Raw genomic sequence first — 22,083 nt, 5'->3', positions numbered from 1 at the left:
TCTGCATTGTATTTCATTTTGTGCATCTCTATTTTGATTACAAGTTTCTTAAGGACAGTAATATTGTCTTTTGCTTCTTTGTGCCTTCAGCCACATGCTTAGGTCATTGTTAAATAAGGATCAGAGCTCATCACATCAGTGGGCATTAACTTAGACAGCATAGATCTCAGTAGATCTCAGTCCTCATGGTCATCATACATGGAGAATATTTTGAATGACAGGTGACTGTGACTATGTATCTTACACAGTTCAGGCTGTTATAACAGAACACCGCTGACTGGATGGCTTATAAGCAAAATACATTCATTTCTCACAGTTCTGCAGGCTGGAAGACCAAGATCAAGACACTGCAGATTTATGGTGGGGACCGCTTTCTGGTTGATAGACGGCAACTTCTCATGGTGTCCTCATATAGTAGAAGGGGTCAGAGGACTGCCTGGGGTCTCTGTTATAAGGGCAATAATCCCATTATCAGGGCTCCACCCTTATGACTTCATCACTTCTCAAAGGCCCTACCTTCTTAATATCATCACATTGAGGGGTAGTTTTCAACATGAGGATTTTGGAGAGGACACAAATATTTAGTCCATAATAGTCTGTGTATGATGACAACATGAACGGTGGTCACACTAACATTGTTCCATGTCCCCCAGGGATGCCCACACTTGCAGGTGGCCCTCAACTCCTGTACCCTGGCAAATAAGGCCTTCAGGTTGGTCAGCCAGCCCTCTCCTGCCCAGGGATGCCCTTCAGCTCTGACTCAGTGGGCTCCCAGATGTGGACTTGTGACTTTTCTGACTTTTGGTCAGCTCTCCACTACTGACTTGTTCAGCCTGTGGTCTGACCTGAGGCTCCTTCCCTGGGGCAGTCCTCTCTGTCCCCCACAGAGAGAGTAATGCCTAAGGGGCTCCTTATGGCAGCCTCCATAGGGAGCCCAGCTGACATTAGACCCCTCTGCCTGCATCTTCCCTGCTCTTTGGTACCCTGATTTCGGAGTGACTCATCACTAGTGTTTCCTGTCAACAATAACAAGCATCCAGCAAAGCCCAGTGGGCCTCCTTGGCTCAACATATCTTAAAATTGAACAAGAAGGGAAAACCCATTACACAGAAGGGTTTGCAGGGGAAAAGAGAAGAGGGAAGAGGGAAGAAGAAGGAGCCAGAATTAACACAAGGCAAGCCAAACCTTGGGCCTGGGCGAATGCTCAGAATATCAGCTGATGTCCACTGTAGGGGGCTGAGGGGGAGGAAGGCAAACAGAAATCTTAGCATGAGCTCTGTCACTCCCACCCCACTTACAGCCAGCCCTTGGCAGGTCCTTCCTGGCCTAGCGAAGATCAACACTGGATAGGCCTTTTGCACTACTGGCCAGAATAGACCTGGAAGTGGGTTCCAGGCCACATGCTGGTGTCATCCCAAACAAGAAGAGTGTTGTGGACTTGGGAGTCAGGAAGACCTGGCTGTAAGTCTGCTTTGCTCTTTACTGGCTTTGTGGCCTCAGGAAAGTCACTTAACTTCCATGGATCTCAGTTTTTTCCTCTGTAAAATGAGTCTAATGCTACCTCCAGGACTTCTGAGAGGACTAAAGACGATATATGTGAAGTCCCTGAAACATAGGAAATACTTATTACCTGGGAGTTAATCTGTTTAATTAGACAGCTTCATCTCCCAAGTAAAATAAGCCTGTGGGGTCTGGTAAAATGAAATTGAGTTAGAATTTGGCTTTTCTAGTAGAGACAGGTGGCTCCATTGGACAGAAAGTGCATATTTAACTTGGTCTGTTCCAGGTCTCTATCACTTGAAGTTTGTACAGCTCATGCTGATGGACTCATCACCAGGCCCAGGCCAGATGCTGGGCACCGCCAGGGGGACCAGTTCTCTGATTTCAGACCTCTGATGTCCTCTGCATTGTCAATATAAGAAATGTCCAAACCCGCAGAGAATTTTTATAAAAATTTATTTGAGCCAAACATAAGATACATCTGGAAGCAAGATCTTAACAGACTGATATAAATGCTTCTGAAAAGAACAGTTTGCAGGGTTTTTTTTTTTAATGCACTGAGATTAAGGAGAAAATTTACATGAAAATGGTAAGGAGCAACTCTGGGATGAGATTACAGGGTAATTCAGATTATGTGCCCTCTTGGGGGTAGTTATTTCAAAGTTGTGTTAACCTAGATGCACAAAAACAATGGGCAGGGCTTGCTTAAGGCAAAGATAAATATTTTACTAAAGAGTTATATGCCTGGGACGTGACTACCCACCACAACCTGCCGTTAAGAATTTATGATCAGATCACCCTGTGAGGTTATTTTCTGTAGAACTCCTCTCCCCACCACCTTTTTTTTTTTGTTCACAGCATCACCCTAAAGTCAGGTGGATCTCCTGTAAAGCGTAGGACAGATGCCCCACAGTACCTGCGGAAGACCTGGAACACTGGTCCCCATCCAGGCGCTGGCACAGCTGACCAGGGAGCAGGCATGGGTTTTCCTCTCTGGCTCCCACTGTGCCCTGGGCCACAAAGGAAGACTCTGGGTGTGTGGAAATATTCTCAGAAAAGAAGCCTGGCACGGGCCATGGCCGCAGGGCTGAGTGCAGAGCGAAGACTACAGTAAGAATTTTTGGAGGACACATCTCATTCCCTCAGAGGAGAACTGTCCATCAGCAATATAAAACTTCACATTCGAGGTCTGGGCTCCCTGGCAGCTCCACCTTCTCTTTCCCTCCCTAACCTAGTCACTGGTGCTCCTGGGGGTATGGGGTGTTCAGCTTAATGATACATTGGCATTGTGCTGTGCAACCACAGTCACAAAAGGAAAAGAGGGTCTGTTTATTCTCCAGTTCTGCTAAAGCAGATACGTCTGAACCAACCACTGACCCCCAACACCAAGTTCTGTAAACATCTTGCTGCTCAGTGGACAAACCAGTTAAGCAGTGCTTCTTAAAAAACGACACCTTGATAAGACTCACTCCTGTCTGGGCAGGAATGTGTCCACATTACAAAATCAGTCTTATACCACATCCTTACTTGGGTCCTCCAGCTGTTGAGTGCGTAGGCAGGACAGATAATATCTTCCTTTTGCTCTAGGAGGAGTTAACTTGCTCAGGTTCTCATGTCCAGCAGGTAGCAGGGCTGGGAGAAAAACACATTTGTTGGACAGATAAGTTTGTAAATATGTATATGATGTATATGTTTGCTCGCTTATAGTTTGCATTGGGTGTGGGAGACAGGCTGTAAGCTGGCAAGGTCATTATAGTTTTTGCCGCCCTTTTAATACTAAGATCTTTTCAACATCCTTCTAATACTAAGATCTTCTCAAAACTAAGCTTTCCCCCACACCCTTGACTGTTGCGTGATGTGGGGTGATGCACTCTTATGAGGAATCCCATTTATGCCTCAGATAAGTGGCTTTGTATCAGAGATTCCCTACTTGTGTATTGGCCTAAAGGCTTTAATTTCTACACTATAAGATAAGGCAGACTGGGGGCACTCTCACTGAGATCCTGCCATCAGCATTGCAGAGGAGAGGCAGCCAAGATGGTGGAATGCTGAAGGAGAAGTCAGTTTGAGCAGAATTTGTGCAGAGAGAAGGAGATGGGGAACAGTAGTGAATAAGGCTGGTGAGGTAGAAACCTTTGATTCTAGGAATACTCGGATGAGTCACTGGCTTTGGGAGCCCTGAATGGAAAGGGAAGTGTTTTCCCACTGTGTGTATTTCTCGCCTGCCGGATGCAAGCTAGGATTAAAGGTAATGGCCCACCAGTTCATGACTCCGTTGTTTCATTACCATCTGTTCAAATCAAATGCAAACCTGCATGGGTCAGGTGGCTGTGATGGTGGCCGCGGCTACTGGCTTTATAGCATTCCTGAAGGATTTCAATTTCTTTTGAATATGTTGAGATTTGTTTTGTAGCCCAGAACTTGGTCTATCTTGCCATGTATATCTTGGACTGTGAGAAAATGCTCATGATGTATTGTAATATAAAAATATAAATTATGGCCCTGGCCGGTTGGCTCAGCGGTAGAGCGTCGGCCTGGCGTGCGGGGGACCCGGGTTCAATTCCTGGCCAGGGCACACAGGAGAAGCACCCATTTGCTTCTCCACCCCTGCCCCCTCCTTCCTCTCTGTCTCTCTCTTCCCCTCCCGCAGCCAAGGCTCCATTGGAGCAAAGATGGCCCGGGCGCTGGGGATGGCTCCTTGGCCTCTGCTCCAGGCGCTAGAGTGGCTCTGGTCGCGGCAGAGCGATGCCCCAGAGGGGCAGAGCATCGCCCCCTGGTGGGCAGAGCGTCGCCCCTGATGGGCGTGCCGGGTGGATCCTGGTCGGGCGCATGCGGGAGTCTGTCTGACTGTCTCTCCCCGTTTCCAGCTTCAGAAAAATACAAAAAAAAAAAAAATAATTATAATATATATTTGAAGTGTGATCTATGTTTTATTAAAAAAAAAAAATATATATATATATATATAAGAAAAATCCTGAAAGGCTATACACCAAATATTGACTGCATTTTATTTTCTTCATTATCATCTTTTGAATTACCTGAACTTAAAAAAAAAATTTAGTTTTTATGATCAAAAACCTTTTTTTAATAAACAGATCAGGGGAATACACCTAAAACTAATATAATACTGTATATCAACTTTTAATTGAAAAAAATCAGTTAATTAAAATAAAAAATAGGGGTTTAAAAACCAGGCTGTCATTTACTTAATCTTGTGACCTAGACACCTCAGTTAACCTCACTGGGTCTCATTGTTGCATCTATAAAATAACAACATCCACCTTATGGAGTCTTTGTGTTACAGAAGCCAGAGCCAACATTTGCTAAAGCCCTTTGCGACGCTGAAGCACAGCACCGTGCACGTTACAGTGGCCTCTTCATCATGGCGAGGAAGCTGGGCTTTTTCATCTTCTGGATTCCTCCCAACTACTTGTTTTTAAGGTCCCGTGATTCCTTCACTGAAGAGCAAAGAGGAAGACAATGAAATTGAAAAGGAATCTGAAGCATATTGTGCCTGTGGGTAGAATTCGGCATAAACTGCTCTTCAGGTAGTTCTGGAAGCTGTTGCGTGTAATTGGGATGTAATTAATTTGGGTTTTTAGGAAAAATTTCAATTTCAAATGTTCTGTCCTGTTGCTCTTTGGGTGTAAGAGCACTTACCACACCGTGTAATTTCATTTCTGATTAGGAAAATGTGGATATTGGGTTCTAAGATTCATCTGCAAGGGGAAAAAAATTTTCAAACGTTTGTCATACACCTAACTCCCTTTGGGGCCTTTAATTGTTGCCCAGTCAGATGACCGTAATCAAAGACGATGGCTATCAGCTGGTTATATGACCCGAGTTTCCCAACAGCAGGAAGGGAGAGGGACCTGCAGGGTGTGTCAGGGAGGGACAGAGAAGTCTGGTGGTGACTGGCTTCCCTGCAGTAAGTATTACTTAATTTTAAGTCCTTTTCCTCATCTTTCCATGACTGCCATTTGTTGCCGAGCAGGCTCCCAGGGCAACGGCTGCAGTGACTCTCACTCTGTCACAGGTAACTCCGGTCCTGCCTGAGGGTCTCCTGCCCTTCCTTGGCTAACAGCCTGTCTACTGGTTTTAAGGAGGGCCCTTTCTTTTCACGTGTATGATGTTCTCTGAATCCAGGCTCTCCTCTGAGGACAGTGACTTCTTGACCAAGAGAGGCGTGGCTCAGGCTTTTCTAAGAATGTTCCACAGTATCCCAGGATCTACTCAGTCAATGACCCCTCAGCTACTTGCAAGACTTCATGTGATGCCATCTGTCCAAGTTCCCCATTCCTTCGACATGTAGTACGTATTGATCAACATGCCTGCTCTCCCTGGGCCAACTAGTGCCCCTCCTCCGTGATCCTGGTGGTTGATTCATACTTGCGCATTGCGCCTGTTTTATTTTGTGCCCTTCACCACCCACGACTATGAGTTCCTGGGGTAAAGGACTTTCCCATTTGTTTCTGTTTGTTTATTTTTATTGTGGTAAAATACACAGAACAGAATATTTGCTATTTTGACCATTTTAAGTGTACAATTCAGTGGCATGATATTTACAATGTTGTACAACCATCACTATTACCCGTTTTCAGGCTTTTTCTTCAGCCCAAAGAAAATCCTCTATCCATTAAACAATAATGCCATTTATTTGTATATCTTCTCTTTCCTGCATGAGGACCACTGCCTTGCATGTGTCCAGAGAGGGCAATTTACATAGGACACAATGTTACAGTGACCCTGGAGTTGTGCAAGGCAGTGCTCCTAGCCCACATCCTGACACATGTGGGAACTTAAATGTTCTTAAAAGGTGAACCAACTGGAGAACTGGGTGTTACAGATATCAATTTAAATTCTTGACACTTGAGCTAAGCTAGTCTTAGGAAAGACCTTGATTTTTACCCCGCTAGAGATAGGATCTTTCTTCCATGGACCTCCAAATGCTGTGCCTGGTGGCATCAATTCTGTTCAAGTCAGATGCATTTATTTGATATTTAGAGGTCATCCAACAAGACTCTGGGCTGTGCTATATGAATGAAACAAAAACTAAAGTGATGGGACCCCTTCCCTCAAGTTGTCCCTCATCTGGTGTTGGGGGAATAAGCATGTCCTTCCATTTATGATGTAAATGCAGCTCTTGTCTTTGAAATCGTGGTTGGGATGATGGTGCTGAACCCAGAGAAACGTTCTCTGCCATGTGAGGACACAGTGAGAAAATTGCCATCTACAAGCCAGGAAGCGGGCTCTTACCAGAAGCCAAACTTGGCAGATCTTAATCTTGGACTCCAGCCCCCAGAGCTGTGAGAAGCAAACCTCTGTTGTTTAGGCCACGCAGTCTGTGGCGTTCTGTTATGGAGGCCTGACCTAAGACAGTCCCCAGTGCCTTGTCTCCGTGATGTTGACACTCCACATGCCCCACTCCCTGCATCCACCATCGCCTCACTCCCCTGGGGCCTGGGGCTCTGGCTTTGCCCAGGCTGCTGCTCCTCCTAGAAGATGCCCTCTTCCCGCTCAGCGGACTTCAAGGCCCACGTCAGTCCTGCCCCTCCACCACGTCTTCCTTGGTTCTTCAGGTTCACGCCGGGCTCTCCCTTCTCTGAGCGGATGCATTTATAGTTAGCATTGTACATTTTATTAGTTATGTGTCCTCTGACTGTTTCTAGGTAATAGTTTTGTGTCTATAGACCCTGGAAAATAAGTTTTTTTGAGGACAAGGACTTTGTTTTGCTCTTTATAGCTCATAAAGAGCATTCTAGTAGAACTTGTTAACTGAGTAATAAACATACAGTACATGTTTCTGTGAAAACTCAGACAAAAGCAGATGGAATCAGAAAAAAAGCAAATTTCTAAGAGGGTTTCCCAAACCACTGACATGTGCTTCTCTTGGCTTTTCCACTGTGTCTGAGATCCAGAATGTACCACGAAACTCGTCCCTCTAGAGTAGTGCCAGAGAAAGCAAAGGCAAAGGCCCCAGACAAGCTCCTACTGTTTCTGGTCTTGAAGGGAAAGGCAACCCAAGAGCTGCCATGCCACAGGAAGGAAAATCCTGCAATAAGGTTACGTCCCAAGATCAAATCTCTGAACAACTAATGAATAAACCAGAAAATAGTATGGTGGAGTAAATTTGGAAAGAAGTTGGGTTGAATTTGGAAAGAAGTTGAAGGACCAGGGAAAGCTGGGGGGAGAGAGTCAGTGACAGACATGAAGACCCAGGGACAGCAGTGGTAGAGAGAAAGGTTAGAGTAACAGGTAAGGAAGGACAGAAAGACAGGGGCAGAGATGGTGAAGCAAAGATGACAGTGAAAGGCAAAGAGAGAGATGAGAGAAGGAAGAGAAAGTGTTGCATCCACTGGGTACGAGAACAAACATCGGAGACTTTCAGGAGTTTAGATGTTACTTTATTGGCCAGTTTAACCTGTGCAGGGGTGAACTCCCAAGATGTCCGGAGACACCGTGCTCACGAGGAGCTGCAAACGGGAGTCGTGCCTGGCGCTTACAGCTAGGTCCTTATATATCCTAAGTGAGCAAGCATTACACAGAAGCAGATGTGGCAGTTAGCTATTCGCTAGGGAGGTCGCACGCAGCATAGCAACAGGGGCCGGCATAGCAACAGGGACCGGTTTTAGCTTAGTGGTGAATTTCAAACATAAACTTCTGATAAGGGTCTCTGACCTTCTTTGTTCTCAGCCTCACAGGGGCCCTGTCAGCACTCTCTGTTCCTGCTCCTTCAATAGTTACACTCTGGCAGCCACAGCACACCTCCCTGAATCTAACAAAAGGAGAGGAGAAAAGAGCAATACAGGTCTGAAAAAGTAAAGACTGGAAAGAAAACAGTGAGCAGATTTACAAAGAGAACAGAAGTGAGAATGAGAAATAGAGAGTGGACAGCATGGGAAGGTCTGGCAGAGGAAGTCCGCACCTAAGGCCAATGGGGGAGGGCCACGGGGAGGGAAAGGGTTGAGCGTCCCGACATCTTTTGTTGGCCTGGTTTGAACCTGTGTTTGTGACCTGAACATAGACCTGGGGTAACCTCCAGGGCTGAGACTCTCAGCAATTGAGATGTCGTCTCCTTGTGCTCCTCAGGTAAAGACAGAATCAAGGACATTCAAAGGCTTGAAATTTCACCATGATAGGTATTTAATGTAATGAAAATACCCTCAAGTTTCTGCTTTGGGATCCTGTCTTGTGGGATCTCTTCCAAAGTCCGGTGAAGGCCCTACAAAGTGTTCACGTGGTCATATGTTCTGGTATAATTTGCAGAGATCATCTATTTAAGTGCAGTCAAGGCTGTGGTCCCTTTGTCTCTAAACTAAACAATTTGCTGTCACTTTGTGTACAGTGAAATTATCCACAGAAGTCTGAGTAGAGAAATGGCTTCAAGAAGACTTCTACCACCACTGGCATAGTTACAGGCATGTACACAGCCTGCAGTTTTACTACCACATGAATACACCCTGTGGTGCTGGGCCTGCGAAGGACAAGAATGGGGCAGTGGAAGAGAAAACAGACTGGGAGTGTAGAGAGCCAGAAGCTGGGCTGGGGAGAATTCTTGCAATTATCGGATGCAAAATCGTAAGTGGAGGACTTCATTTCTATCAAGGCCTAATGCAAACCGAGGTTCTCATCTATTGGGCATGCACACATGCTGTGCTGGTGAGGTCACAGTGAATCATTCCTCTTGTTTGTTCTCATTCGGATCACACCACCAGTTCTGGAGACATTTGAGGCACCTGTTTGTGCTGTTTACTTAACATTAGCTACCCGAAGACAGGAGTTTCTCACCTCTTTTACACAGCATAGTGCCTGGCACATAGCAGACGGTCAACAAGTAATGATAAGATTTGTAAATGAATGAATGAATAAAATGTTCAGTCTCTAGATGCCATCCATAGAGCCTTGTCTTCACGATAGCAAAATAAGCTATCACAGTGTAGGGCAAACAAAAAAGTAGGGCTTGCTCGCTTGTACTTTGCAGGATCAGTGTGAGAGCACGTGGCAGAGACACGTGTGTGTAGCCTGTGTAAGGTTACGGGTGCTTGCCCTCAGGGTGGATTGCAGATCGCTTGCCCACCACTGCGAGGGGCCATTTTTCTGTCTGTTCACCTGCTGCCATGAGAAGCGGTTTTCCCTGCCTGTTTGCTCTACCACCATTGTGAAAATCTAACAAATGGGAATGGCCCAATGCTTTCTGGCTTCGCAGTTCCTCTACCATCTGCCTGAATCCAATGTTAATGTCCTGGCCTCAGCCATCAGCCTCACATGCAGTAAAGATAGTCCCATGTGCAGGAACTGTTGTCTCTTTCTCCTACTCCCGTTCACCCTTCAGTCAGGTTGATGAAAGTGAGAGATGGGAATGTAGCTGGGACAAGAGTCTGACATCCAGTTTCCTTTGCCTTCTTGAAGTCCTTATATTCTGAGTTAAAGAATCTGTTTTTAGCCATTCTTGGGAATTTCCTGATATCCATGTAGCTCTTTTAACAAAGGGCAATCTTGTTGCAGAACCTCTTTGCCTGTTTTTGTTCCCTTTGAGTGGAAACCTCTATCTGGCAACAGAATTGAAGTTTCCTCACAGGTTTTGGGTTACAGAGTCTTGCTCCATCCTTGGAGAATCGCCTTTGGGAACATGGCATTATTTTTTTGAAGTTGTGACTGTGCAGAATCTGGGACTTGTATAAGGCCATAAAGACTCTGGATTCAAGAATTGAAAATTTACTTTTAAAAGTAGGTAGAGAACTTTGAATTGAGGTTTTGATTTGGAGCATCATGCTCTTGGAAATGCAGCTGGCATCTCTGGGGATATTCTAAAAGCCATTTTTTGCATAATTTCAGGCATTTCCTAGGAACACCCGTGCAAAGCCCTGTGACACTGTGATGGGGCGCAAAGACTTTTTTCCCACATAGGCAGTGTTCCCATGCAGATTAATTGTTCTCAGCGTGGTGCCCTCTGTAAGCATCTCAAAATCTGTGCTATTGTGAAACTTTTCTTCATTTCCAATCAAAATCTCTGTGGATGTCTAAGAACATTCTTGTGGTTTAGTCCTTACTGGAAAAGAAGGCCGTCTGCCCAACCTCCCTTTCTGAATTGAAAGACCTAAATGCAGTCACTGCAGAGTGTTTTCCTTCCCTCCTTAGCTGGGGCGATGGAGATGGAGGAGAGGGGCGCGGGGAGAATTTACAATATCAGGCCAAGCTGATCACACAGTCTGGGTTGTTAGCTCCTCTTTCCAACTAGATCTGTCATCTTGGCTGGGATTGGAAAGGTTCTGAAGCCTGGTGTGGACAGGTGACTGAGGATGAGACATGAGCTGGCTGCCTGGCTGGCCTGCCCTGTGGTGCTCTGGGGAAGTGAAGTGCCATTTGATGTCTGGGTTCTCTCCAGTCCACAGGGGACTGCTATCACTAGAGAAGTCATCTCCCCTATACAGGGTGTGATCTGCTAATACCAGTGGTGCTTTCTGGACAGAGAAGATACTGAAAGAACTTGTCAAAGTCATGTCAACAGGCTGGGTGGAAACAACAGCCCCACAACGGTGGTCTTGCTTTGCCCTTCAGAGTGGGAGGATAGAGAGGTCTGAGTGGGATCAGAGACTGTCTGAGAACAGCAGCCACTCAGTGGATCTAGGCCTCAACTGGAAGGACCCTGTGCCTAAGGGACAAACACTCAGCCATCCTCGCTCATCATGACCCAGAGCACAGAGCGTGTGGACCACCAGATTCTCTCTGAAACCCTCTCCTCCTCTGCTTTCCACCATCCCTCTTCCTCCCAGTTATCCCCTTCCCTGATTATAATTCTGTCTCCATTGTGGGCACCTGTTTCCCCACTCACCTGCTGAACTGCCCCCGGGGGGTAGATCCTGCCCTTGGGAGCCAGGATATTATGGCAAGCAGCAGCTACATGACTTACAGACCCCAGTGCAAAATTAAAATGAGGATCACTTATTCATAATTCAAAAATTATCAAGGTGGTGACAGTGAGCACTAAACCGAGTTGGGGCTCTTGTAAGGAAGGGCGCCGTGTGATGCATGTAAGTTAGGGTTCCATCGGTGGTCCATTTCTCTCCATGCTCTGCACTCTTCGTGTTTTATTCATCAATTTCTATGGTTTCGTGTTTGTAGATACACCAATGTTGTCCCAGATCTTCAACCCAGCCCTTTCTCAATCTCATACTCTGGTTATTTGGAAGTTCCATCATCTAAAAACCAGCAAGACTGAAATGAGCAATTTTACTGTCTTGTCCCCTCCTCCTTCCATGTTCTCCAGCCATCAGAATAACATAAAAATCCTTTTCTTTCTCAAGTCTTGCTTTCAGACAAGAATGATAAACTCTGTTGCCCAAGTCCTCCTTGCCTCTTCCTTCCCTGAATTCCCACCAGGTCCTATCTCTTTGCCTCTTTAATCCATTTTCCTCTTTCTGTTGTTGTTTACTCCCTATCGCCGCAACCTTGCTCCTGCCCTGTGGTCTCTCACTCGGGCTATGCCCAGATTCCCTGACTTGCTTCTCCGTCTTACTAGGATTCTAATGTTCACCATCGAATGGCTGCCAGTATAGTTTTTCGGTTTTTTTTTTTTTTTTTTTTTTTTTACCTTTTCCTAATCAATCTCTTGTGCTGATTGCCTCTCCAGTGCTTACAGCATCCGGCCCAGCCAGCTGAGAGTGGCAGAGGGAGCATCTCACCATGCCTACCTTTCCACAGTCAGCTCTAACCTTTCTAATGGCAACATGTGTGATTGCTCCAGTCACGTGCTCAATACACCTGTTTTGAACGACTCTGTGCCAGATTCTGTGCTGGGTGTTCAGATATGAAGTTGATTAATGTGAGGAGCTGATAGTTCAGTGGGGAGACAGGAGATAAACCGATCACGGTAATGTCGTAAGGTAAGTGCAGAGGTCACAGATATGTAGCACGTGTTAGGAGGACAGAGAGAAGGCAGGTATCTAAACTAATATGAGGGTAGGTAATTAGAAAGTCAGCCTTCCTAGAGGATTGGACATCAGAATTGAGTTTATCAGAGTGGACAGGGAGTGGTCACAAAAAGCAGAGACAGAAGGACATTGTGCTCCTTGTGCCTCTGTACCTTCTCCCGTGCTATTCCCTCAGCCTAGGAACAGCAGATCCAGGCCTGCCCCCCTAAGCCCCACCTACCTCATCTGCTTGGCAGCCTTCAGGACCCAGCTGGCAGGTCACCACTCCGTGAAGTCTGTCCCCACACCTGCTCTGGGCAGTGGCGGGTCCTTCCTCTTCTGTGTTTCCAGGCATCTTCCCATCCATCCCTCGTGCACGGTCTCATACCCACTCGTGTACTGATCTTCCCTCCATTTATTGTGAGTCCTTGGGTCTTGTGTTCCCTAAAGTCTAGCACGCATGCATGCAAACGCATGCTCAATAATACTTGTTAAATGGGTGACACATCATTTGAGTGTAAGTCTGATTTGACCATGAGCTTTATTTTTAGAAGTGCTATGTTCAGAACAGGAAGATGTGGTCCCACTGTCTCTGGTATTGGTCAGACCTCTCTGGGGTTCTGCAGTGCATCACCAGAAAGGACTTAGAAGAGCTAAAACGTGTCAAGAGGGGAGAGGGCCTGAACATGTGTCACATAAGAAACTCTTGAGGGATTAGTGCCACTTAGCAGGAAGAGGAGAGAACGTAGGTACTCTAGAACTGGTTTTAAAAAGAGTCTTTGTGCCCCATCACAGTGTCACAGGGCTTTGCACGGTGTTCCTAAGGAAATGCCTGAAATTATGCATAAAATGGCTTTTAGAATATCCCCAGAGATGCCAGCTGCATTTCCAAGAGCATGATGCTCCAAATCAAAACCTCAATCCAAAGTTCTCTACCTAATTTTAAAAGTAAATTTTCTTGAATCCAGAGTCTTTATGGCCTGCAGACCAGTGCCAGTCCGCCAGAAATTTCATGTCCTTTTGTGAGAGTTAGCCACCTTGATGTTGTATGAGATTATTGAGTCCATAATCATTTTGTCTATAATCTTCATACGACAGCAGAGTGGTTAATTCTTTTGTGGACCAGTATGAAATTTCTACCACTGCTGTAGAATATATCTGGAGTGTAGACAGAGGAAGGAAGGGACCAATGGGTGAAGTTGCAAGGAGACCCATTTCAGACCCATCTAAGGAAATTCTAAGGATAAGAAGTGTGCAACCATTGGACAGTTGTCCTGGAACTCCCTAAAGTGGACACATTCAGGAAGATGCAAAGTAGCCATCTCTCCAGGACATTGTTACTTTTAGACTTTTCATCCTGGATGAGAAACCACATAACCTCTAAGATGGTGTACAGATCTAAGAGTCTACCAATCTAAATTTTTATCTTAACCTCAGGCCCTATGGTAAGAACACCACATTGTATTCATGTGTGGGGGTGGAGAGAAGGGCCCCCAAATGTCAAAGCACTGTGTACCTGCATGCCAGCTCCAATGACTGTTTTTATTCCCTGGAAGCACTGAGGAGACATGAGCCAGGCTGCCAATACCAACATCAGGTCTCAAATCTGCAAAGTGACATCAGCATGTGTCAGAGAGGTTTTCCATGTAGCAAGGATTGCTTCTCCCTTCTTCCTTCATACTTGGATCCTCTTCAGAATCTAATGCATATGACTCGCTGCCTCACTTGTATGAAATCAGACTTGGATTAGGAGAAAGCCAGTTCTAGACAAGTCCCCAGCAACTATGCTGGGGCTCAGAGTAAGAAAAGAATCTGTGAATACCTCGAAACCATCCTTACAGGGGATCTATTTTCTAGGGCTGCTATAACAAGGTACCCCAACTTGGGGGCTCAATGAACATGTTCTCTCTCACGGTTCTGGAGGCTGGAAGTTGGAGGTCTAAGTGTTGGTGGACTTGGCTCCTCCTGAGGTCTTTCTCCTTGGCTGTCTCTTCCCTGTATCTCTTCACATCATTTTCCCCCGGTGCATGTTTCTGTGTCTAAATTTTCCCTTTTTATTAGGATGCTAGGGCCCACCCTAATGGTTTCATTTTTACTTGATTGCCCCTGTGAAGACTGCATCTCCAAATAAGGTTTTATTCTGAGGTTCCAGGGGGTCAGGACTTCAACATGTGAATTTGGGAAGGATACAGTTCAACCCATAAAAGGGGACATGTATCTTTTCTTATTGCCTATCATCTGGACACCACAGTGTGAGGTTGGGTGGGAGGCAGAAGTCTTCCATGATAGAAGCTGAGAGGCCCAGATACTTCCCAGTTCCTCTGTACCAATGACACAGGCTTGTGTCCAGCTTTGACCAGAGAGGTGCCTTCCCAGACTGTGAATTGTTTGTATCTACTGTCACAAAGCTGTGGGCCAGTGCAGAATTTTCTCCTGGTGATGGTAGCTGCCTGCAGTGCCTCAGGTCAGCTGTGCCCCCAAACTGGCCATACCCTCTAGTGTCAGGGCAAGGGGGTCATGAAATGAGGCACCCTGTGCAGGGCCCAGAGTTGTGGGGTGGCTTAGCAACACTCACCCTGCAACCACCGCCACCAATGCTGACACAGCGGTTCTCGCAGCTCCTGATCCCCCAGCACCATAATGCCTTGTCTTCCTCCAGGTCCTCTCCGCTCAGCAGCTGTTTCCACTTCCAGGCCTTGCTCGTGGTGTCTCTCGGCTGTGGCGCCTTTGGCAGCTCTGCTGTGGCTCTCACAGCTTCTGTTCAACCAGCTACTCTCAACCTCAGGCTGTTGGCTCTGAAAGGTTTCTTTGTGGTGGGGGGAAGGACACCGGCTTTGGATTCGAATTCAGACTGTAACTTACAGGTGTGTGACCATGGGGAGTTATTTAACCTCTGTAAGATCTCGATCTTCTCTTCTCTAATGTGAGCTAACAGCAGTGGCTGCCACCCCCACCCCCACCCCATATTGAGGATTCAGTGTAAGTGTGCCCTCAATGAGAGCTGTACTTCTTGGGAGCATTAAAACCAGAGTCCTCAGGGCACACAATGAGCTATAGGTGAAACCTGGTGATGAGGGAGATCAGCTTTCCCCCGGTTGGCAAGGTTGTATAGGGTCAGTTTCCACGGGGTTCACTCCATGGCTGTCCAGTCATCCCAGACCTGCAGGGCAGCACCAGGCAATTGGCCAAGACAGCCTGGGCCCATACAATATTCAGGCTCCAGAGGCTTCCTCTTCTCTGGACTCGGTGCCTGGCTTCTTTCTCCCATAATTCTGAGGCACACTAGGAAGAAACAAGACACAGAAGGGTGGCTAGGGTAAGATTCCTTCTTTGATTGTCCCCATTGGTACTCACTCCTCTGAGGACAAAAACACTGCCCTCTTCTCCAGGTCTATTCAAGTTTGTCTCCTGTGACCATCTCCTGACTTTCCCCACACTTGCAGGAAGGTGCCCATTCTCCCGAGCACCCAGCATCCAGCACCTGGTAGGAGGGCAGTGTAGGCCTTTTACTAACCAGTTGCTCCAGGCCCAGGTCCCTTTCTCTCCGAGGATGGGTCCTGGCTCCTAACTGAGAGTCTGGTTGCTATAGAAACAACCACCTGTGTTGCACCCAGGCCTTTCTTAGAGATGGTTTTTTGTTTGTTTGTTTTGCTTCCATTCATCATGGGGCAGTCTCTACCCTGCATATGAGTTTTAATTTTAAATTTCTCCAGTAGGAACAATGGAGTCATTTTTAGCAGGGCTAGTTTGGGAGCCTTTGAGCAGCTCCTGGAATCTGTGAGGATCAACAGGAGCCGGCAGGGCTGGGCTGTGTTTGATTTAAAATTGGAACCCAGGAAGCAGAGTGGTGGCTTTATATAGTCTGGGAGGTCCGGAGCCTTAGCTCTGATTTATGAGAAGCTTGGTGTGAGCACATGGAAGCCGAGGTAATATTTATAAATTCCTTCTCCAAGGATGGCTGGAATGTTCTGAGTGGCAGAAAGATAACACCTTTGGGGGAGATAAAGGGAGTTAGCTGTTTAAGTCCAATTATTCAGGGAGTGAAAGAAATGTGGGTGAGAACTGCCTGGAAGCCTGTTCCAGCAGAACGGAGGGTAGGAGTGCGGACCTGCAGCCTGTCCCTTCGGTCCCAGGGGCACTCGGAGGCTCCTTTCCGGTGCTCTGGCCCCAGGCCTACCCTGCCTTACTCAACTAGACCACGGAACTACACCTGGCAATTATAGTGACCACATTTTACCGACAAGACGTCTACCTAGGTGTCTGGAGATAGGACAGGTCCCATCAGCATAGGGAAGAAGAAGAAAAAGGAGATGATTACAAGTGACATTTTAACAACCGGTTCACTAAACTCAACAAAAAAATTAAGTATTAGTTCTGCCGAACCAGTGCGAAACGCTGAATCCCACCACTGCCTGAGTCCCACGCTGATGTGTGACAGGACTCATGGTGCCCGGCGTGGGGGTTGGCATGGCTGTCAAAGCAGGAGAGTCCTCTAGAATCCGGGCATGCCCACCCAACTGCATCGCCCTTGGGCCTGGCAGCCCTGTCCCTAACCCAGCAGGTTGGGAGAAGGGCTGAACCATGTGGCCCAGCAGGCTGATGACCTTGCTCAAATGAGAAAGGACGACAGAAATGGACTTAAAAAGAATTGTAAACCCAAGAGGAGGTAAGGAAGCATATTCAATTCTGTGGGGGAACCCTGACCATATCACCTTATGTAGGGGAAGAGGCTGCAGTTAGGCTTGCGCTCTTGTTTTCCAGCTGCAATCACTTTGCATGATTAGCGATGTAAGCACCTGGCAGAAAGCCGCTTTTGTGAGCCTACCCAATATAAAGCTACAGGTACTTTCCCCAGGGGTGATTTCCCCCCATTCTCTTGCCACTGCCACCGCCTGCTGCTACTGTGAGAATCCAATAAACGGGAATGACCCAACACCTTTTGGCTCCATGGTTCTTCTGTGGTCTGCCTGAATCCGGTGTGAACCTGCCTGGCCTCAACCTCTTGCATTACACTTTAGATTTCCCATGTGGAGAGAACTCCATTTGTTACTAACCTGAATTTGAGGACTCCCAAAAGGAGTGTGATTTCGACCTGAGTCATGAGAACAGTGGTGGCAACAACAAGGTGCATGGTCTGAGGCCTCTGCTGCCTCTGGGGATGGAGGAGAAATGGTTACTTCCGTCAAGCCTGGCCAAACCCCCATCTGCAGCCCAGCTTCTGTGGCCGTTACTGGAACAGCAAAGGGCAGGTCAGCACCTGTTAGGAGGTCTTTCCACAACGCCAGCCTAGTGTCTGCCTTGGCCCCACAGATTTTCCGTGAAAGGCTCTCAAACCTGTTAAAACATAATTATAGAAGAATTGCTTTTGCTAAATCACTAGGAGCCCAGGTGGAAGCCCAAAAAGATGCCTCATCCCGTTCTAGCTGAAGGTGAGCAGACATAGTGGTCTCCATATTGGCCAGGGCTTAGTCATGCTGATATAGGGAAAGAAGGGGCAAAATACTGACTGCCAGCCAGGTGAGGCTGGACACTACAGACTGGTTGACACTGGTCACGAAGGGAGACCCTGACCATATCCCTTTCCTTGCCTCTTTCTTCCCTTCCTGCAACATTTAGGAGCCGTCACATGAAAGACACTGAGATCAGAATTATTGCTCCTAGGGGTGATGTCAATGTCTCCTTTGGCAAGTGAGGCCACAATGCATGTCTGAACCTCTGAGGTGATGACTGGCTTGGCTCTTCTGCTCACGGGTGCCCCAAGGGAGCTGCGTCCAGTGACATCTGGACGCTGTCCCGCACTCACAGGACAGCATCAGAGTGAACATAGGAGAAATGCCAACAGTGATCAGAGTGTCTTCCCAACTCGAATCATCGCTTCAGATCTTGAGGAGGTTGTATGAATTTTTAACTACTCTTTGCTGCTGACTAATTTATTTAATTTGAAATAAAAATTCAAGATTTACCTTACTCAGACTTCTTCCTTTTTGCTACGCTGCCCACCAATACAAGATTTTACTGCATTTTCAAAAGGCACAAAAATGGAGATTCTAACTTCATTTAAACCCGTCTTAACAAAGATCATTTCAGATAAAAAGACAAATCATAGGCACATCAAAGCGTTTTATTTATTCCCCTGGAGGCTTCCCTCGCCCTTTCATTCAAATTTTGCTCCAAGAAGATGAATACAGACATGTTACAACTGACCCTGGTTTTACTCCCACCTTCAAAAGACGAATCGCGGTGATTTGGTGGAGACAGAGAGGAACAAGCGGGAGCCCTGCGGAGGGGAAGTGGTTTCTCAGGCCTGCTCTCCGTTGGCAGAGTCTCTGTCGCCACCCTCACACCAGGACAAGATTCCTTCCACCTGCCTGAACCCAGCAGCAGATGAAGTCTGAGGGTTACAGCTGCCCCGGTCCCAGTGCCAGGTGCTGGCTGGGCCTCTGGGCTCGGCCCCTGTCACCTTGCACCGTCCCACGGATGGTGCCGTCAGTGAAACTTTTTACTGATCCTTCTGCTCATTGTCCGTGTAGAGAGATGGCATTTTTCCTTCTGCTTCTGAAGGGCAGAAGCAGCTCAGGGTCTGCTGGGCTTGTGAGCCGCCTGAGTCATTTTGGGTGAGAAGAGGGAGGGGGTGGGCGGTTGGCAGGAAATAGGAGACGAAGTGAGACGCAGAGGGGGGTCTGACCTCCCCTGGCCCGAGGAGAAGCGGCGAGAGGCCTGGGCTCCAGCGGCGGCAGGATGCGGAGAGCGCCCGGGCGAAGCGCAGCGGGGGCCGGCAGGGGCGCAGCGCGTCAGCCGCTCACTTGGCGACCAGTATGCGGACGAACTCCTCGTAGTTGACCTGGCCGTCGCCATCCGCATCCGCGGCCTGGATCATCTCGTCCACCTCCCGGTCGCTCAGCTTCTCCCCCAGCCGGGTCATCACGTGCCGCAGCTCCGCCGCGCTGACCAGGCCGTTGCCGTCCTTGTCGAACACGCGGAAGGCCTCGCGGATCTGCTCCTCGCTGTCGCCGCCCTTCGCCCTCCTGGCCATCGCGCCCAGGAACTCGGGGAAGTCCACGGTGCCGTCGCCGTCCCGGTCGATCTCGCTCACCATGCACTGGAGCTCGGCCTGCGTGGGGTTCAGGCCCACGGCCCGCATGACGGTGCCCAGCTCCTGGGTGCTGATGGCGCCGTCCCCGTCCTTGTCGAACAGGGAGAAGGCCTCCCTGAACTCGGCCACCTGCTCCTCTGTCAGCTGGTCGGCCATGGGAGGTGTGGGTGCAGCGGCGGCTCCCGGCTCCGCTCCCGGCTCCTCTCCGGGGTCTGCAGGGCGGCTGGCCGCAGGCTGGCGTCCCAGCCCTGGCCTGACGCCGCCGCTTAAGAAGGAGCCCGGCTCGCCCTCACCTTCCAGACTCCCCCCCTTGCGTTGCCGGAAGGCCCGGTCCTGTTGGAACAGGAGCCCAGGACCAGGAATGAGTCTGGTCGGCTAATTGAGCTGACGCCAGCGCCCCTGTGTAAAAGGCAGCGGCTCCTCTGCCTCCATCACCCCGCTGTCAGGAACACAGGGAGGACCCCCTCAGTGAGGCGTGTGGACAGCCACTAGAGAGATTCATTTGGGGTTTCCTCTTTGAATTGTCATTTCCACCTCTCTCCTCTCCAATCTGCACACCCTTCACTCAGTGTAATAACCAGCCCTGTGCCCTTTCTTCCCTCCGGCTGAGGTTTTTGGCAGGATGAAAGCAGTACTTGTCTTTGCCTGAATAGAACTTTCTTTCCTTGTTTTTGGTTTCCAAAGCCTAAAAGAAAGCCTTAGGGTTCCCAAGAGGGTATTCAAAGAATGTAAACATTTTTCCCCCCTCAGGTAAAAAGGAGACCACATTCTTAACTTCAGAAAAAAATGTGAATGCAGAATTTACTCCAACTCATTCATTCCCTTACTCATTTGTACATATTTATTGAGGCTTACTGTGTGCTGAAACTGCCCAGAAGCTGGGAGTGGAGCTGTGAACAAGATAGGCAACTCCCAGTCCTTGAGAACTTACATTTCATCCATGAGACAGATAGTGAGTAAACTAAAAGCAAGATAGTTGTATATTTTTGATAAATGCTGTGAGGGAAATAAAAGAGTGATGATGAAGAGAGCGTGGGGAGGTTACTCCCGTAGTGCTAAGAGTGAAGGAAGGTTTCTCTGCAGCGGAGGCCCTGGAGGTTGACCTGGAGGGACTTTCCAGGCAGGGAGACTGAGCAGACCCGAAGTCCAGGGTGGGAGAGGGCTTGGCATGGTCAAGGGACATTATGGTGGCCAGTGTAGATGCGGCCTAATGCGTGAAGGGGAGAGAAGGAGATGAAGCAAGACACACCAGCAAGATGATGTAAGACACAGTGAGGAACTCACATTGTATTCTCTTATCAATGGGAACCCCTGGATGTTTTAAGCAAAGGCATGTCTGAAAGTCTGGGCCCCTGGTTTAGGGGGAGCCAGTGCTGAAGTAAGGAGTAATTTTAAAAGGATTTTTTTTTTTTTTGGAGAGAGAGAGGGATAGACACATAAGAAGGGAGAGAAATGAGAAGCATCAATTCGGTACATTAGTTGTGCATTGATTGCTTTCTCATATGTGTCTTGTCCCAGGGGGGCTCCAGCTGAGCCAGTGACCCCTTGTTCAAGCCAGCGACATTGGGCTCAAGCAAATGACTGTGGACATAAAGCCAACGACCATGGGGTTACGTCTATGACCCCAAGCTCAAGCTGGAGCTCCACACTCAAGCTGGTGAGCCCACACTCAAGTTGGCAACTTCAGAGTTTCAAACCTGGGTCCTCAGCATCCTAGACCAACACTCTATCCACTGTGCCACCACCTGGTCAGGCAAGAGGAGATATTCTTAAGTAGGTGAAGTAGAAAGTTCACCCAGCACACTGACTCCTCTCCAACTCTCAGGAAACCTGGGGAAATGACCACCCACAGAGTGAGAAGAGGATGCTTTACCTGTGGGAATCCATGGAACTATGAACTGGGTGTGGCCCACAAAAACCAGCATGACTCTGAAGGAGAACAGAGAGGGAGGACTGATGCTTCTTGCCTCGAGACTTACCCTAAAGCTACAGTAGTCAACACAGTGTGATATTGGCCAAAGAATATACAAATAGATCAATAGAACAGAATAGAGAGCCCAGAAGTAGAACCTTACAGACATAGTCAGCTGATCTTTGACAAAGAAACAAAGGCAATAAAGTGAAACAAAGATAGTCTTTTCAACCAGTGGTGCTAGAACAACTAGACATCCACATTCAGAAAAAAAGGAGTCTAGACACAGACTTTATAGTCTTTATAAAAAGTAATTCAAAATGGGTCATAGATGTAAATATAAAATGCTAAACTATAAAACTCCTGGAAGATAACAGAGGAGAAAATCTGGTCAACCTTTGGTTTGGCAATGCTACCCAAACCCAAGTTCTCCAGTTTGGATTTAGGTTGGGTTTAGATATGACATCAGGGGCAAAATTCATTAAAGAAATAATTGATAAACTGTATTATATGGTCTGAATATGTTCCCCTCAAAGTTCATATGCTCACCAGCAAAGGGACATTCATGAAATAATACAATGGCAGAAGCAAGAAGTAGAAGGAAAATTGTTGGATGTGGGCTTGTAACTGACATGGTGTCCTGGAGAACAAAGGGAGAAGCTAGCATC

The 22,083-nt window shown here is 47.6% G+C and overlaps 1 protein-coding gene and 1 long non-coding RNA gene across 3 annotated transcripts; both read right to left on the bottom strand.

Annotated features, from left to right (window-relative positions):
- Positions 1 to 14,506: 14,506 nt before the first annotated feature.
- LOC136405520 (uncharacterized) lies at positions 14,507 to 17,746 on the bottom strand. 2 transcript variants are annotated; one of them, XR_010751532.1, is made up of 3 exons: positions 17,668 to 17,746; positions 17,465 to 17,562; positions 14,507 to 16,400 (listed from the first exon to the last, which is right to left on the bottom strand). It is a non-coding gene; the product is annotated as an uncharacterized lncRNA (long non-coding RNA). The 2 variants fall into 2 exon arrangements; XR_010751533.1 differs by having other exon boundaries at positions 14,507 to 15,692.
- Positions 17,747 to 18,585: 839 nt separating this feature from the next.
- On the bottom strand, positions 18,586 to 20,044 carry LOC136406186 (calmodulin-like protein 3). Its single transcript, XM_066386073.1, has one exon. It carries the CDS (start codon positions 19,657 to 19,659, stop codon positions 19,210 to 19,212), a length of 450 nt encoding a protein of 149 aa, XP_066242170.1. The 5' UTR covers positions 19,660 to 20,044; the 3' UTR covers positions 18,586 to 19,209.
- Between the last annotated feature and the right edge of the window lie 2,039 nt (positions 20,045 to 22,083).

The sequence above is a fragment of the Saccopteryx leptura genome, chromosome 5 (genome assembly GCF_036850995.1).
Source record: "Saccopteryx leptura isolate mSacLep1 chromosome 5, mSacLep1_pri_phased_curated, whole genome shotgun sequence".
In the NCBI taxonomy this organism is placed as follows: Eukaryota; Metazoa; Chordata; class Mammalia; order Chiroptera; family Emballonuridae; genus Saccopteryx; species Saccopteryx leptura.
Note: the sequence above shows the minus strand (reverse complement) of the source record. Positions and strands in the feature narration are given on the sequence as shown.